Below are 16,739 nucleotides of genomic sequence, written 5' to 3' on the forward strand. Positions count from 1 at the left end.
CTCATATATTAATATTTCCTTTGTATACATTTTTTAATCCTTTAGTCTGTGAGTTCTCCACTTCAGTCTCTTCAGCAGCGGACGTGGCTCATTCATTGGTCTCTGTTTGTTTTCTTCAATCACCCCAAAGGGCGCGATAACATTATTGATCTCTTCCTTTACCAGCCACAGTAAGTTATTTCACTGTATTTTTTAAAATATTTATTTGTTTATTTATTTGACTGCACTGGGTCTTTGTTGTGGCATGGGGGAGCTTTTAGTTGTGGCATGTGGGATCTAGCTCCCCAACCAGGGATTGAACTGGGTCCCCTGCATCCGAGCTGCAGAGTCTTAGCCATTGGACCACCAGGGAAGTCCCCACTGTATAATTTCCACTTTAATTATATGAAATCAAATGGAATTTTCAAAATTTAAAATGTACTTCTCTCTAACATTTAAATTTGTTTTCACGTTATTTTCCCCTCTTCATGTGGTAGATATGCTTGTTCATGGAAAAAGCTTACATATAACTCTTCAGTAAATTATTTGATAAAAGTATATTCCGAGCCCTTTAAAGTGCTCTTTAAGTGTGGTCCCTGGGCCACCAGCATCAGTATTTCGCAGAATCTCAGGCCTTATCCTAGAAGAACTGAATAGAATCTTCCATGTAACAGTAATCCAGGTAATTCATACTTGCATGAAAGCTTCAGAATTAGAAGGCTTTAGGCTGTATGATTTGGAAGGAAGATAATACATCCCAGGAATCCCTTTTATATCGTCTTTGCTCTATCATCCAGCTTTTGGTAACAAGAAATACACTGCTTTGTGAACTATACTGTTCTATCATTAGGTAGAAATCATTTTTTAAAATTTATTCTTCCATTTGAGATAAATGCCTCTGAATCTTCTGCCTGTTATTTCTTAATATTTTGGTTGGAGCAACAGAAAACAAGACTTACTTTATGAAAATATTTCCGATACCTGAAGATAATTTTCCTTATTTTTCTTTCCTTCAAGCTAAATATCTCTGGTTTTATCAAGTAATGTAGTTTGTTATGTTCTATAGTATTATGGCTGCTGTTCTTAGATAACTACCATTTGTTTATCCATAGCCTTTTAAAAATCTGGATGTTTAAAATTGAAAGCTTATTCTAGAATTTATCTAAGCTTTATAGAAAGCAGTGGCAGTATCAGCTTCAGTGACCAGTGCATATGCTTTTATTAATTTAACACAAGATTGCATTAACTTTTGTTTCTGGGTATGACTTATTAACTGCATTGTAGGCTAAATCACACATAAATTTTTTGAGACATATTTCTTTTATTTTTCACCTAAATTAAGATAGAGATCCTAATACATTTCACTTGATTTCTGCTAATTGTTGTCTGTCAAATTAAGGTTTTAATTTTTTTCTAAAATGTATATTTACTTTACAGAAGTATAGTTTAGGAATTGATGGTGTAATACCCTTTTAATATAAAATCGGTGAACATTGAACAACCTATTTTTTGTTTTTTTGTGTGATTTTCTAAGTTTTAAAAATAAGACAGTAATACTCTAGCAATATTTTTGCATAAGTTGATGAAATATAATCATCTAAACAGATCACATTAGCAACCATGTTCTTTAAATGCTCAGTTTATTAAGATTTTTAAGACTGAAATATTTGACCTCTTCAGTTAAGTTGTTAACATGAACATCTGAACTTGAAATTTAAGAGAAATTAAGTTATTGGTGGTGATAAAGATGAAAAATATTTGCCAACCAAGAAGTACCAGTAATTTTTAAATGTAGAAACAGGGAGCCATTTTTAAATGGCATGAATTGTGTTTTCTGCATTAAATGCTAAATATTCCCCTGAATCTGGCAAATAGAAGCACTTTTATCAAAAATCTCTTGGCTTATTTTCTGTATTAATATTACAACTTAAGTTCAATATTAGTATATTTAGTCAGTATTGCATGACAGTGAACGTCGCTCAGTTGTGTCCAACTCTTTGCGACCCCATAGTCCATACAGTCCATGGAATTCTCCAGGCCATAATACTGGAGTGGGTAGCCTTTCCCTTCTCCAGGGGATCTTCCAAACCCAGGGATCAAACCCAGGTCTCCCGCATTGTAGGCGGATTCTTTACCAACTGAGCCACAAGGGAAGCCCTTGTATCATGATGCACTAGTCCAGTTTGTTAAAACTGAACACAGGCAAGGAAGTTTTTGTAACAGGAAATTATTTTGATCTTTCCTTGAAAAAGCAAAAACTACATGGCCTTAAGTGAGGTAGAAGACAGTACATGATTCCAGCATTAAATTTTAAATGTAAATTATAAGAGATAAAATTTTTTATAATTTACATGGTTTACAGTTATTTATTTTATTAGAGATGTTTTATATCATTCAGGTATGCCATCTCAATTTACAATAGTTGCTAAAGCAGGCATAAAAGCTTGTTTCTATCTGAGCTGCTGTTCTTCCTTAAAGAAACCCTCTTTGTAGGAAATTCAAAGTTGCTCAGTCTTGTCTGACTCTTTGCAACCCTAGGGACTATACAGTCCATGGAATTCTCCAGGCCAAAATACAGGAGTGAGTAGCCTTTCTCTTCTCCAGGGGATCTTCCCAACCCAGGGATCAAATTCAGGTCTCCTGCATTGCAGGTGGATTCTTTACCGTCTAAGGCACCAGGGAAGCCCCAAAATTTTATAGTTGCATACTGTTTGCTGGATGTAATAATAGATTGTAATCTGGAAAGTTAAGTTATAGCACATTTGTTGCATTAAGTAAGCTCTTAGAAAAGGTCAAAAAAGGAAAGTCACTGTGTACTAAAGTGAGATCCTACAAGGATGTTATATTTTTTTCTGACTTTTGGTATAGGAAGCCCACAACTTTATTTGGTAATATTTTAGGTGTTTATTTGCAAAGAAGAAAGCTGAACCAGCCTCAAAAAAACTGATGTATAAATTCAACATGCCATCATTTGCTATGAGAAGTGCTAAGAGGACTAAGAACATGAAACATTGACCAGATTGTTCTGACCCTATAGGTTTAATATTTATATAGGAAGCTATGGAGTACAGAAGATTTCTTTATGAATAGTTGGAATCAGGATAGAATATTAATTTATGTGACTAGAATGTTTAATAGCACCATCAGATTAACATATCCATTTCCACAATATTTTTGTCACTAGGTCTATCCAGGATAGAGGTCATAAACATGTTTTGTTGTGTATGTCACCCTAAATATTTGAGTGGGCTTTTCCAAGATTTGCTTTTTTTCTATACTTCTCTTTTTATGATTCTGTTTCAGATCACTACCTCTCACTTTGCTCCCATCTTCATTCTTTTCCGGCCCCCAATGTTGATTTAAATATTTTTTTATCAAGTTCTCAAGTCTTCCTGATATGGTAGTTTTCTCTTACTAAATTGATGAGTACTACCTATCTTTAATTTTAAACTGTCCATGCATGTTATGAAAACAGATGTTTTATGAGAATTTCAAATTCAAGAATTAAGGATATATTTCTCAGTATTTATGGAGGTTAATCAGACATTCATTCAAATGAGAAGAGATTAAAAATAAAATTGTCATGTAGTGTTTTGCCTCCATTCTGACTAATAAACCTGAACGATTGTCTTACGGACTTATTAATATCTCTAACGTCATGAGTGGGAGTATGAACCTTCCCTAAATGAGCAAGTGTGATTCAGACATTGGACACTGTAATAGCTGGCTCTAATCTTGATACCTGGCAGGTGGGTTATAAGGACAGGTTTTCTTGTACTCAGTTACAGGGATCCCTAGGAATTGGCTTTCCACACTACTGCTTACAGGCAGACTCACTCTCCTGTAGTTTTTGTCGTTACATATGTGTCCAGAGAGGAATATTACTGAGCTGATTTAAAAACACATCTTTGAGAAAGTAAACAAGAAAAGTAAAAAATATTCAAACCCACTATAAAAATTGTATAATACAAATCAAGGAGAAATAGTATGGATTCATTCTTGACAACCTTATGGCTTTTATATAATTAAAACTATTTAATTCCTTAGTAGAATCATTTATTATAAATACTAGAAATATAAAGGGAGTGCTTGAGATAGCAGAAAGTTTTGTTGAAGATAAAAAAATCAAACTTTTATAAAGGAAAACAATACATAAAATAGATTTGTTTTTTAAATTTTAGAGTAAGATAAAGGTTCATGGTTATAGAAATATAATTGAAATAACAACTTAGAATTAAGATAGTTAATTATGAAGCTATATTCTGTAAGTCGGCTTAATGCTTTCATTTGTATTTCCATGGGTTCATGTATAAAAAAGAATACCTTATGCCATTAAAAATCAATGAATAAGTTTTTAAAAACTAGAAATTTCATAGCATGTGCTTCCTGAACAAAAATACAGTAAAACTGGGCATTATTAAAAGTTTTATAAATAACTGAATCAAAGAGATTAAGTGTTGATAATTATGAAATACCTGCCAAAGCAGCACTCAGAAATTAGTTCATAGCCTTGAATACCTGTTCAACTTTTAAAACCTTGATTAAAAGTACAGAAAAACATAACAAAGGCAGTGAAAATAAAATGAGCAATGTATTAGTAAATGTTAAAATTTGCATCCTCCCAACTCAGTATTACAACTTTAAAATTACTCCAAAATATGGTGCTTATCGTTTTCATTTGCCATAGGGTCAGGTTGCCATCATGTTTTCTTCCTCATTAGTAATGTCTTAATGACATATTCTCATTTTTGCCTGATTATAACTTTTTCATGTGAGAATACACCCAGTTGGCTTGACAGATTATTGTTTCATTCATTTTCCTAGGTTGCATATTCTTTAAGTAGAGTAGGTTTTAGTAAGTAGTGTGTAATTTGTATTTGTGTCTCTACAGTTAGTATGTCTTTTTCAATTGTCATTGATATATAGTAGGTATTAATGGAGAAAGTATCATATTTTTCTGTTTTTAATTTCTGATAGCACAGGAATACAGTTTAATGTGGTTCACTGAGTATATGTTAAATTGATCGTTTATATAGATTGTGATTTCAGGCTTTTTTAAAGTACGAAAAGTACTGTGAAGATTATTTATACTTTTGTCCTTGAAGTGAAAGTTGAGATGCCAGTGCCGGTTGAGTCTCTTACATCATATACATTATCATTTCTGCCATAATTTATTCTGAATCTAAAATAGAGATGATTTACACATTTGAAAAATGTTGAACTTTTAAATGTAATATGATATATAAGATAAGGTATCAAGTGTAAGCTGGAACAGTGTTCGTAGGCTATTAGAGATGAGGCTTTGCCACCAAATGTAGGTACTATTAGGAAGAAGAATGCATATGTAATACAATGCTCTCGTTACTCTCCAGTTGTAAAAAAAGATTTAAAGTTCAATTAGCAAAAGAATGTTTGATTTGTTTTCTAAATAAAACAATGTATATTTCCTGAGAAATTTCAAGTTTTACTGTTAACAGTCAACTAGATTGTGTCCAGAATTTGTCCTCACTTACCATCTGCCATTATTTTTCCGAAACTTTCTAATTGTTCCTGACAATAAAAGTTTTTTATGCAAGTGTTTTACTTGCTTTAGCTTAGGATGATCTCTAAAAATCTATCCTCTGCAGTTATACTAAGTCTAGCCTTTTTAATTTTTTTTAGCCTTTCTGGAAATACCCTTCTCTTCTTTTTTGTACCAATTCAAAGCCTCCCTGTTTTTCAAGATCCAGCTCGGGATTACTTCCTACATAAGGTCCTGAATATTGTGCCTGCCTTATACTTGAAGTTTAATTCAGTTCAGTTCAGTCACTCAGTCGTGTCCAATCGTTGTGACCCCCTGAACCGCAGCACGCCAGGCCTCCCTGTCCACCACCAACTCCCAGAATCCACCCAAACCCGTGTCCATCAAGTCGGTGATGCCATCCAACCATCTCATTTGCTGTCGTCCCCTTCTCCTGCCCTCAGTCTTTCCCAGCATCAGGGTCTTTTCAAATGAGTCAGCTCTTGGCATCAGGTAGCCAAAGTATTGGAGTTTCAGCTTCAACATCAGTCCCTCCAATGAACACCCAGGACTGATCTCCTTTAGGATGAACTGGTTGGATCTCCTTGCAGTCCAAGGGACTCTCAAGAGTCTTCTCAAAAACATCAATTCTTCTGTGCTCAGCTTTCTTTATAGTCCTACTCTCACATCCATACATGACCACTGGAAAATCCATAGCCTTTACTAGATGGACCTTTGTTGGCAAAGTAATGTCTCTGCTTTTTAATATGCTGTCTAGGTTGGTCATAACTTTCCTTCCAAGAAGTAAGCATCTTTTAATTTCATGGCTGCAGTCACCATCTGCAGTGATTTTGGAGCCCAGAAAAATAAAGTCAGCCATTGTTTCCAATGTTTCCTCATCTATTTGCAATGAAGTGATGGGACCAGATGCCATGATCTTAGTTTTCTGAATGTTGAGCTTTAAGCCAACTTTTTCACTCTCCTCTTTCACTTTCATCAAGAGGCTCTTTAGTTCCTCTTCACTTTCTACCATAAGGGTGGTGTCATCTGCATATCTGAGGTTATTGATATTTCTCCCAGCAATCTTGATTCCAGCTTGTGCTTCTTACAGCCCAGCATGTCTCATGATGTACTCTGCATATAAGTTAAATAAGCAGGGTGACAATATTCTAAAAAAATACTTAAAATTATCTTATTGCACCAACTAGAGTATAAGCATGTTTGAGAGGAGAATTTTATTTGGTGGTTTATTTTATCTTATCCTTTGATTACTAAACACTCTGACTTTTTAATTAAAAAATGCTGTAAGAACACTTCCATAAAATTATACAATTAGAGCAGGGTTGTGCTAGAGAAAAAATAAACTTTGTTATTTGACCATCCTGAAATTGCACTTCGGAACACGATAAATACTAAACCTCTTATTTAAAGGGAAAATAATTTTAAGTTAGATTTCAAAAATAGAGGAGGTATAGGCTCCTTTCTTATAAGTTTATAATCAACACAAGTAGCTTAAGAAAATATTTAACTAAATATAGCTGTATTGTGCAGTTAAACACTATAAATTTATGACACCAGTGAGACCTGGAGAAGTTAGAAGAAGATGAAAATTGATTTGACTTTAAAGTTTTGATTGATAAAGAAGAAAGGAGATGAATGATAAAAAAGATGTACAACAGAAGAGCACAGTGGTTACTGGCAGGCTGTTAAATAGCGATACCTGTGGGTTTTTTTGTTTGTTTGTTTTTGTTTTTCCTGTAGTTTTTTATATTTGAACTAAATCATGTAATTACTGATCCTACAGAAGTGTAAACTAAGATGACTTGCCCAAAATCACCCTTAATCCTTACTCCCTTCCTTTTTGTACTAATCAATGTAGATAACTTACACCCATACATAGACAGGATCACTTCTGTCCTAGCAGGTAGGAATTCCCTGCTGTGTTTGGAAGTCTACTGTGGTAATGCTGTATACCAAAATCTATGGACCGTGAGCTAAAAATTGTGGTCCATTGCCTTTTTTCTCATGGCCTGCAATCTGAGGATGACTTTTGCATTTAAAATGGTTAGGGGAAAAAATGAAAAGAAAAATATTTTGTGATTTGAAAATTAAGAAATTACAGCTTTAATGTCCATAAGTTTTATTGGAACACATATTCATTAATCTATATTGATGTATCTGATCTCTGCATGTGTAGAGATAGATGGACATAGAGAGATGCAGAGATAATCTGTGTCTGCTTTCAGACAGTAATGGCAGAGAAGAATTGCTATGATGGAGATGGTCATACATTGTTGCACTCTCCTCGCTTCACTGCTGCTCAGTGCTGTTTGAATCCCAGTGATGCTGCCCTAGTTACCTGGACCTCTTCAAGTGTCAGGTGTATCACTACACTGCAACATTTTACCAGTGCATACTCATCATGCCAAAACAACAGGAGAAAAGTGGATTTCAGATGTGCTTAACTTTTAAGACACAATGCAGTGGAAATATTTTGTTTCAAATTAGAAAGCAAAGCATTGAACTGACAGTGTAGATATGCTAAAAGTGTACAGTGTTCATCCATATAACCAGGCCATAAGCACTTATTACAATATTCCCAACTGATTACCAAAAGCTCTCAGAAAAATTAGGAAATTTAAAACAATATTGCAGCAGAATTTCCTCACAAAATTAAGGAAAATGAGGCTTCAACCAAAGTAAGTTTCTGAACAGCTCTTTTGTTAACCAAGTAAGGAAAGCCATTTACTACTTCTGTTCATTTGCAGCAGCCAAAGAAGTACGTCCAGAAAAAAAGAATTTGTTTAAAACTTATAGCCTTGTACTGAGAACTGTTCCTCAGAATTGAAGATATTGGAAGCAGCAGATCAGTAGTCAATTAGTATAAAATAAAGTATATGATTTTTTAGTGATTTCTTAGATTCTGTTGATAGATGTTTATCAGTATGGCTAGTTGTTGGTTTGAGGAATCACTGTTGGATTTGAAGTGTCTGAAGAACATACCTTTGTGAATAGTTTGTGGAACAACTACAGTTGAAAATATTTTCAGAGTTAAGAAAAGACTAATTTAGTACAACCTGAAGTGGAACCTGCTAAACTGTGTTAAAAATATTGGTGGCAAATATATGTGGGGGAGAAAATTGCTTCTTATTGGACAAATTTACAAAGCTTGTGAAAATGTGAGGTGTTGAAAGCCTATAGTTATCCATTGCACTATACATTTCCATGTATTTTGTGGAAGATTCCTGAATACATGGTGTATTATTAAACCATTAGCATCACCAGTGAACTTCATTTTCTCTTGTGGGCTTAACTGTTCTTGGTCCCTGAATTTTTGTTTGATCGACAGAATATCTTGACTTTCCCTAGTACCACAATGACAAAATGGTTTTGCGGTGGCAAAACATTTATTGTGACTTTTTCTAGGTTGGAGTAAGATGGACATTTTCCTAAACAAAAAATTTTTCTCAACCACTATGAGCAAGCCCTGAATGGCTCTGAAAGTTAAATTTTGCTGTAGACTTAATGTTTCTTAATTCAACCTGAAATTACAAATCTGAACAGTACTTACATGCAGACTTACACTGCAGCAGGCATTTGATGGTGAGTAACATAGCATGAATCCTAAGTAATGTCTAGCTGCTTTAACCTTTCCTGTTCTTTCAAAAGTTTAAAGAAGAAAGGAGACCTTCATTTCCACACAGATTTGTAGCAGACACATTTTTTAAGCTCAAGTTACATTTCCAAAAGGTTTTAGATCTCATTGTAAGTACAAAGGAAGTTTCTGTGTATGAAAATCCGTCTAACTGTGCAATTGAAATGATTTATTTGCAATGTAATGATAGCTAAAAGTCAATATCAAAAGATCTTAACAGAATTCTATAAAAGCCTTCCCCAAGTGATAAATATGCTAAATTAAAGTCTTATCATTGATACCAATGTTTGGTAGTACCTGCATACATTGAAAAATCATTGTCGGGGTTAAATATGTAAGTAAAATCTTGTTGCAGATTAGCATTAACAAATAAACATTTGTAATAAATTTTAATAGGGATCTCTAAATTTGAACCCAATTAAGCAAAGTTACCCTATTAAGGGAATTTTACTGTTTTTATTGGTAGACTTGAATTGTAAATATTTGTAGTCAACAATTATATTTTGAGTTTCTATAATAAAATATTTAAAAAATTTGTTTTATTTTTATATAGGTGCTTGATTAATATTCTGAGTCTTGCCTCTTGACTTGAAAAACCTAAAATATTCATTATCTGGCCCTTCACAATAATTTTCTAACCCTGCTATATACTCACATAGAGAGAGATGATTTCTTAAGGACATCATTTTCCAATAAAAACAGTGAAATTATACATAATGCAATAATATAAAGAAAGGATAAGTTAAAAGGGGCAGTTTACCATCATATAAAATAAATTTTAATCTTGTATGAATAAATCTATGAATGAGTTCCATAAATGTATACTAAAACTACCTACTTCAAATCTGATTAAGAAAACCAATCATGGTCTCCTATACACCATGTCTCTGGTAAGAGTATTGAGGCAGTCACTTGTGCTGAATAACGAACATTGCATTTAAAATTTTCTGCCTAAAACTCAGACTTAATTTTTCAGATAATGAAGCTTTTAGCTGATTTATTTAGTTATCTTTTCTTAGAAATTGTTTTGTTCTTGAGTTAATGTGGGTTATTTTTATACCTTGCCTTGTTTAGAGGGAATTTAAAGAGGACTAAGTGGAACTAGATTTTATCTAAATGTTAGGTTATTATCAGATTCTAGGGTCCTCTGATGAGTTCAAACAACATTTTATGGGGTATCTACAATATGACAAAGTATAGAGATTTATTAACATTATAGTCTGGGAGAACTTGGGAGATAAGGTTTCCCTGCTGCACCTTGAAGAATGGCTAGAATTTAGACTTTCAGGGGGATGTGTTTGGGAGAGCAGTTCATGTGGAGTGAGCTTTAAGAAGTGAGGAAAGCAGGAGGCAGTCAGTGGTGTGCTGGGAGATAGAGCTGAATGGGTACTTTGGAGCTTGAAGATTCAACTCAGAGAAATGGACTTTATTGACAAATATTTTCAACCTGGTGCTCAGAGGTTCTTACTGGATAAAAATTAGGGAGCTTTAAGAGGAAATTGAGCAGGAAATACAGGATAAGCACCGAATGACCAAGGGTGGTCAACTGCTGATCATCAGAATAGTTTCCAGTCTTCCATCCCCTGAAGTTAATTTTTTTAATTTAATTTGTGTAAGCGCGTGATTCTCTTAATTACGAGGAGTGTTTTGCACATAGCTTTTCTCACATTTGTTCTTACAGGTAAATGAAATCTTTTGAAACAGACTGATGGCTTGTATAAGGGCCTTTCAAAATCCTTTTACTCAGCAGTGGTAATAGAATTATTTACCTCTTGAGACTCTTATCTCACTCCAAATAGAGAAATACCAGCTGGCATTCTTACCATTTAAACTTTTTCTTGGTGAAGATGGCCCTATTAATACTTACTTGTAATTTTTTACAACCCTTGGTTACTCAAACAGTGCAGTCTGATGGGCTGCTCAAGTGTTTTCTTTAAATCACAGATGATTATAGATCTAGAAAAACTGAATAAGTTATTAAGTAAATTTCATATTTTTATTTAGGTACCTTAATGCAATTCAAACGATGTGTCCACATATTCTTCGCTATTTGACCACAGCAGTCATAACAAACAAAGATGTTCGAAAACGCCGGCAGGTGCTAAAAGATCTGGTCAAAGTTATTCAACAGGTAAAAACTAAAATCTTATTGATTTTTAAAATGTGCCTAAACTTTAACCTCTTTTTCTTGAAGAAGTAGGACTCTCAGGTCTTAGGATGAAAAAAGGGAAAGTGAAAGTCGCTCAGTCGTGTCCGACTCTTCGCAACCCCATGGACTATACAGTCCATGAAATTCTCCAGGCCAGAATACTGGAGTGGGTAGCCTTTCCACTCTTCAGGGGATCTTTCCAACCCAGGGATCGAACCCAGGTCTCCCACATTGCAGGCAGATTCTTTACCAGCTGAGCCACAAGGGAAACCCAAGAATACTGGGATGGGTAGCCTATCCCTTCTCCTGAGGATCTTCCCAATCCAGGAATTGAACCGGAGTCTCCTGCATCGCAGGCAGATTCTTTACCAACTGAGCTATCAGGGAAGCCCCTGTTGGTAGGGTAAAAATCTTTAAAAAATAGGAGGAAAGTATACATGAAAAGAGCCCCAAATGGGGCTGCCAAATACACTGCCTTTCAGTTCAAGATATATTTATGGTAGATGTGGCATGAATGAATACTGCTTTCTGCTAGCTGGATACTTAATATACATGGTGTATTAGTGTTGCTCTTACTGCAAAGAGTAAAGGAGATATGGAGCCTGAAATTTTTTTTTTTGAAGGGCACTGCCTACATAATACCAGAGTAGTTAATCTTTACATAATTTTAATAGTACCCATGTTGTGCAAAAGCTATAGCACTACTGCTTGGTTTTTAGTGAATTTCTCAACAAAAACTAACTGTGGGTTCAAAAAAAACTTAAATATTTATTTTATCTAAGAATAATTTAGATAGAAAAAAGCAGTTTTATTCATCAGAATATGAAAACACTTTTACTTGGAGAAGTTCATCACTGTTTATTGACTAAGGGAGACTTTTGGCAGTAGAGGAATTTGAAAGCTTTTGGAATGGTTCTAGGTTGACCATTTAGAGAACTTGGTTTAGAAGGCATTATAAGGTTAAGATTATAAAGTCAAGTGGCCTTGAATTAGGATATGAGCAATTGCTTTGAGAAGATAGTACTTGGTAATTTGTTAGAAACTAATGGTAAGAGAGGAGAAAATAGGAAGATTGGGGGCAGCCTACTACTAAACAGTGTTGAATCAAATCCAGCTTAACCTTTGACTTAATTTTACAGGAGTCTTACACATATAAAGACCCAATTACAGAATTTGTTGAATGCTTATATGTCAATTTTGACTTTGATGGGGCTCAGAAAAAGCTAAGGGAATGTGAATCAGTAAGTATAAATTTTTGCTACAAATTAATAATAATTCTTTAATTTGGGGGTATTATAAGAATTAACCTAACAGGGTTGGGTTTTATTAATTATGTCAGAAATGTTAATTAATCTTAAAATGGCACACTGTTTAGAAATGTATTGGGTCGAAGACATTTTAAATGTTATTACTATGTGTCTATCCCTTTTGTTAACAGTTGGTTAAAACATTAAACACTTTATAAATTCACGCATAATTTCATGTCTTATCCTGAATGAATAGACGTGAAATGCTTTATATGTATAAGCAGATTATATCAAGTTTTACATCACAGTTGTGATTCCAGCTTATTACATAATCAGGCCTAATTTAAAATTTTTCTTATGATTGTATTTTAACATTTGCTATAAATCAGTCAAGCTAAGAGTGAATTTTAAACTGTCTTCTGTTAGCTGGCAGAAACTAAGGTACTGTCAGAGCATCCAAAAGAGTTGGGTTTACAGTCTTTTTCTTTAGTTAAGTTGGTTTGCAAGTTTTGAAAAACTAAGAATTACCTGTTAAATGCATTTACCAAATCTGTAAATTGTTAGCTCTTGGTTTCATTTTTGAACCCAATTACTAGCCCAGAAAGGGGAAGAGTTTGTTGAAGGATTAAGATCTTATTTGTCTAAGGAAAAGAAAATTACGTAAGTATACCTTTAGAGATGATTTTCAAACATTGAACAAAATTTGTAACAACTTGTGTATATGTGGTGTAATAACTTGTGTACATGCAATCAAATGTGACATTATTAAATATTGGTGTTTATTGTAATACTAAGTATCTATGCTGTGCCAGGCAGTGGGGCACTTGGTTGCTATTCTTGAAATTAAAATATTCTCTTTTAATTATGATACATCTGTGAAATAGGTGTCACCCTTTGAATTTTTTTCTCCTGTGGCTTTCTGGTCTACTTATTATCACAGAAGTATGCATATCTTTAGTCCATATCTACTTTAAAAAGCTGGAAATACATTATTTACAGAGCATTTGTGTAAGTTAATGACAGGACAAAGCTACTTTGTCCTAAGGTTGTTTAGGTCATCAGCTGGACTAGGAAACATTATAGTTCTTAACTCTTTTTCTTGTAGCTTCATCTTCTTTGCATTGTTAGAGACTTGAACATAGTGTTCTAAAAAGTGCTATGACGTAGAACCTGTGATACTAGATGAGAGAGTTGTAGTGAATGGAATAATGAGTAAAGAACAAAGAACGTATTTGAGACAAATTTTTAAAATTGCTCATTGGCACTTAATAATTTTTTTCTCTTATATTTTATTCATATAGGTACTAGTGAATGATTTCTTCTTGGTGGCTTGTCTTGAGGATTTCATTGAAAATGCCCGTCTCTTCATATTTGAGACTTTTTGTCGCATCCATCAGTGTATCAGCATTAAGTAAGAATACTGATTTAATCTATACTTTCTACTTTTAAATTCCTATAAGCTTTCCTTTATTGTAAAGTTACACTTACTAGGATTCCAGTTAATTGTATTTCTATTTTATTTCTCTGTGCTATAGTAGAAAAAGGAAATGTCATAGTGATTTATTAAAAATCCTAACTTTTGTTTGAATTCTGGGATGCTTCAGATCCTTCTTATTTTCCATATGTGTGGTAAAGCATGATTATTGAAAATTACTTCAAGGCAGTATTATGATTGTCAGAGAGTTACCTTTTAAGAGAATACTATTACACCATTACATAGGGAGAAAAGAGCAATGACCAGTTTTAGAATGGTTTTCAACAGGAGTTCACTTAAGGAATTAGTCCTTAGTAAATTGGAAATGCTGTTGAAAAGACCACATTTGGTAATTATTTTAGTTAATTGAATTTATTTTATTTAATTATATATTTGAATTCTCATAGTAAACTCCTGTGACATCCTAAAATGTTGAAACATGGAAAAGTTATGGAGAATTTCAGTTGAAATTTTCTCTGTTGTGTGAGGAAATTGTTGGGAAAAAAATTGTGAAACTTACATAGCTTATTAGAAACTGATTTTATGTATTAGAATTTGAAAAATAGCAGTGCCCCTTGACCACAGATGAAGTCAAACAGTAAATGCTCCTTAAATGTTTAAAAACTTCCTACGTTAATGTTTGCCTCTTAGGCATTGTATGTACACCAAAGTTGTTCTTTAGTGCCTTTTGTTTTCAGTAAGCCATCCATTCTTGCTTGCCTTATTTTAGTGGGTTGTCATTGAAGTGGTTATTCAGAGTTAGAATTATAGTGTGAACATGGGTCTTTTCCTTTGGGAGTTGAAGCTTTGACCTTATTTAGTACTTTATTATAGCTAGCAGACATAGATATAATTTTAAAAATCTGGTTCCCAATCTAGTTCCCTTAAGGAATACATTGAAATTCCTAACAGTCATTAGTCATGAAATGCTGTAGTATCTATGTAAGTATACATACTTACGTATATGCACAAGCAGATAAAGGAAGAGCCCTTTCCCCTTGTTTTGCCTGTACTTCTGTTCAGCTTTCCTCCTGACTCGGTGGAACCATATAACTGACTCTGGAAACCCAGTTTTATGAAACACTGATTCAGTACAACTCCTTTGTTTTGTAGCTCCCCCTTTATAGCTGAGAAACTGAAGGCTCAGCGACATTAAGCAGCTTAGAGCTTACTGAATGCAAGATTCTGAGCTAATAGTTCTCTGACATTCATTGTCTTGACCCTGGTTATAAATGCTTTCTTTTTCATTGTGAGCAATTGATATTTTTAGAAATAGCCGATTTAGACTAATTTGTCATTAGTGTATCATTTCAGCCAGAGGATAAAGATGGAAAAAACCATGAGTCACTGTTTAATTTTTTGTCCAGAATCTGTAGAGTTTTGTTTTTTATCTTACAAATATAGATTCTTTGAAGCCACTACAAACTTTCTGAATCCAATTTTCTGTGTTATGCTGTGTAGGGCTTCTGTGTTACACTAAATAGGGCTACTTTACTGTTCCAGTTAGGGTGATTATTCCAAAGCACATCCAAGATTGAGAACCATTGCATCAGGTCACAAAATTTTTTTTTTTTTTTACAAAATTTTTTTAGGCACATAGTGATAGCCTGCTAGGGTAATGGATTGAAAAATGAGTGATTTAATGTTTTTAGTATGCAGTGAATTAACAGGGTAGAGGACAAGTATAATAAAGTACAGCTTCATGTGAATAAACAGTTCTTCTTAGTGCAACAGTGATATCTCAGATTGTAAAGTTGGGGGGTGGTACCGGAGAGTATGGGGCCCAGTAGGACTCATTCCAGTGGCCTAGGCTTCTTCATGTTTTTAGAACTGCTTTAAGGGGTTAGAAATATGACTGAGAATAATGTTAAGCATCTAAGTTGGGCTTTTATAAATACAGCAAATATCTTCAGTCAGACACCAGGGACTTGGAATCCATGATAATGACCAAACTAGCTATTGTTTACATTCATACAGTACATACAAAAAGTTATTGTTCTCTAGTTCAAAGGTTTTTAAACCTAGCTATACATCAGAATCATCTGAGAACTTAAAAAACCACCAATAACTTAAACTTAAGAATGGATTTTTCTGGCTTTACCACAGACCTTCTGAATCAGAATCTCTGGGATTAAGACTTGAGAATCTGGTTTAAAACTTCCCAGGTCCAACCCCTAAAAAATTAAAGCAGTCTCAGAATGGGAAGGGGCAGATCTCAGCATCTGTAATTTTCAGAGCTCCTCTCAATAATTCCGATGTAGGAATTAATGAAGAAATCCTCTGTGCCCTTTACAGTTTCCTTCAATGGTAACATTTGGTGAACCATAGTAAAATACCACAACCACCGTATTGATGTTGATACATTCAGATATAGAACATTTCTGACACCACACAGATTCCTCAGATTGCTCTTTTCTACCCATACCCACTTCCCTCTCGCCCCTTATGAACCCTTGGCAACCACTCATCTCTTTGCCATTTCTGTAATTTTGTCATTTAAAGGATGTGCAAAACTTTTTAAAAAGTAGTGTTCAAGGTAGTCCTCTTCTTTCTGAAGAGGATAAATGCATATGATACGGATTATGATCTAATTAGTTAAGAGCAGTTTAACTATGACAGTTTTTGAAAGAAAAAAATATTACAGATGTGAATGAGTGCCAGGCACTGGATAGAAAGTAGAGAACACAGCCTCAGAGCTTAAAATCCAGAGGAAGAAACAGATGTTAAATAAAGAT

General features: G+C 34.0%; 1 protein-coding gene across 1 annotated transcript in view; it reads left to right on the forward strand.

Annotated features, from left to right (window-relative positions):
- The window catches only part of EIF3E (eukaryotic translation initiation factor 3 subunit E), a 48,829-nt gene that overhangs the window by 18,819 nt on the left and 13,271 nt on the right, over positions 1-16,739 (forward strand). Inside the window, exons 7-10 of the mRNA XM_061123601.1 lie at positions 46-170; positions 11,139-11,265; positions 12,423-12,524; positions 13,832-13,941. Coding sequence (XP_060979584.1) covers positions 46-170; positions 11,139-11,265; positions 12,423-12,524; positions 13,832-13,941 — 464 coding nt within the window. The remainder of the gene's footprint in view (positions 1-45; positions 171-11,138; positions 11,266-12,422; positions 12,525-13,831; positions 13,942-16,739) is intronic.

Source organism: Dama dama, chromosome 21 (genome assembly GCF_033118175.1).
Source record: "Dama dama isolate Ldn47 chromosome 21, ASM3311817v1, whole genome shotgun sequence".
NCBI lineage: Eukaryota > Metazoa > Chordata > Mammalia > Artiodactyla > Cervidae > Dama > Dama dama.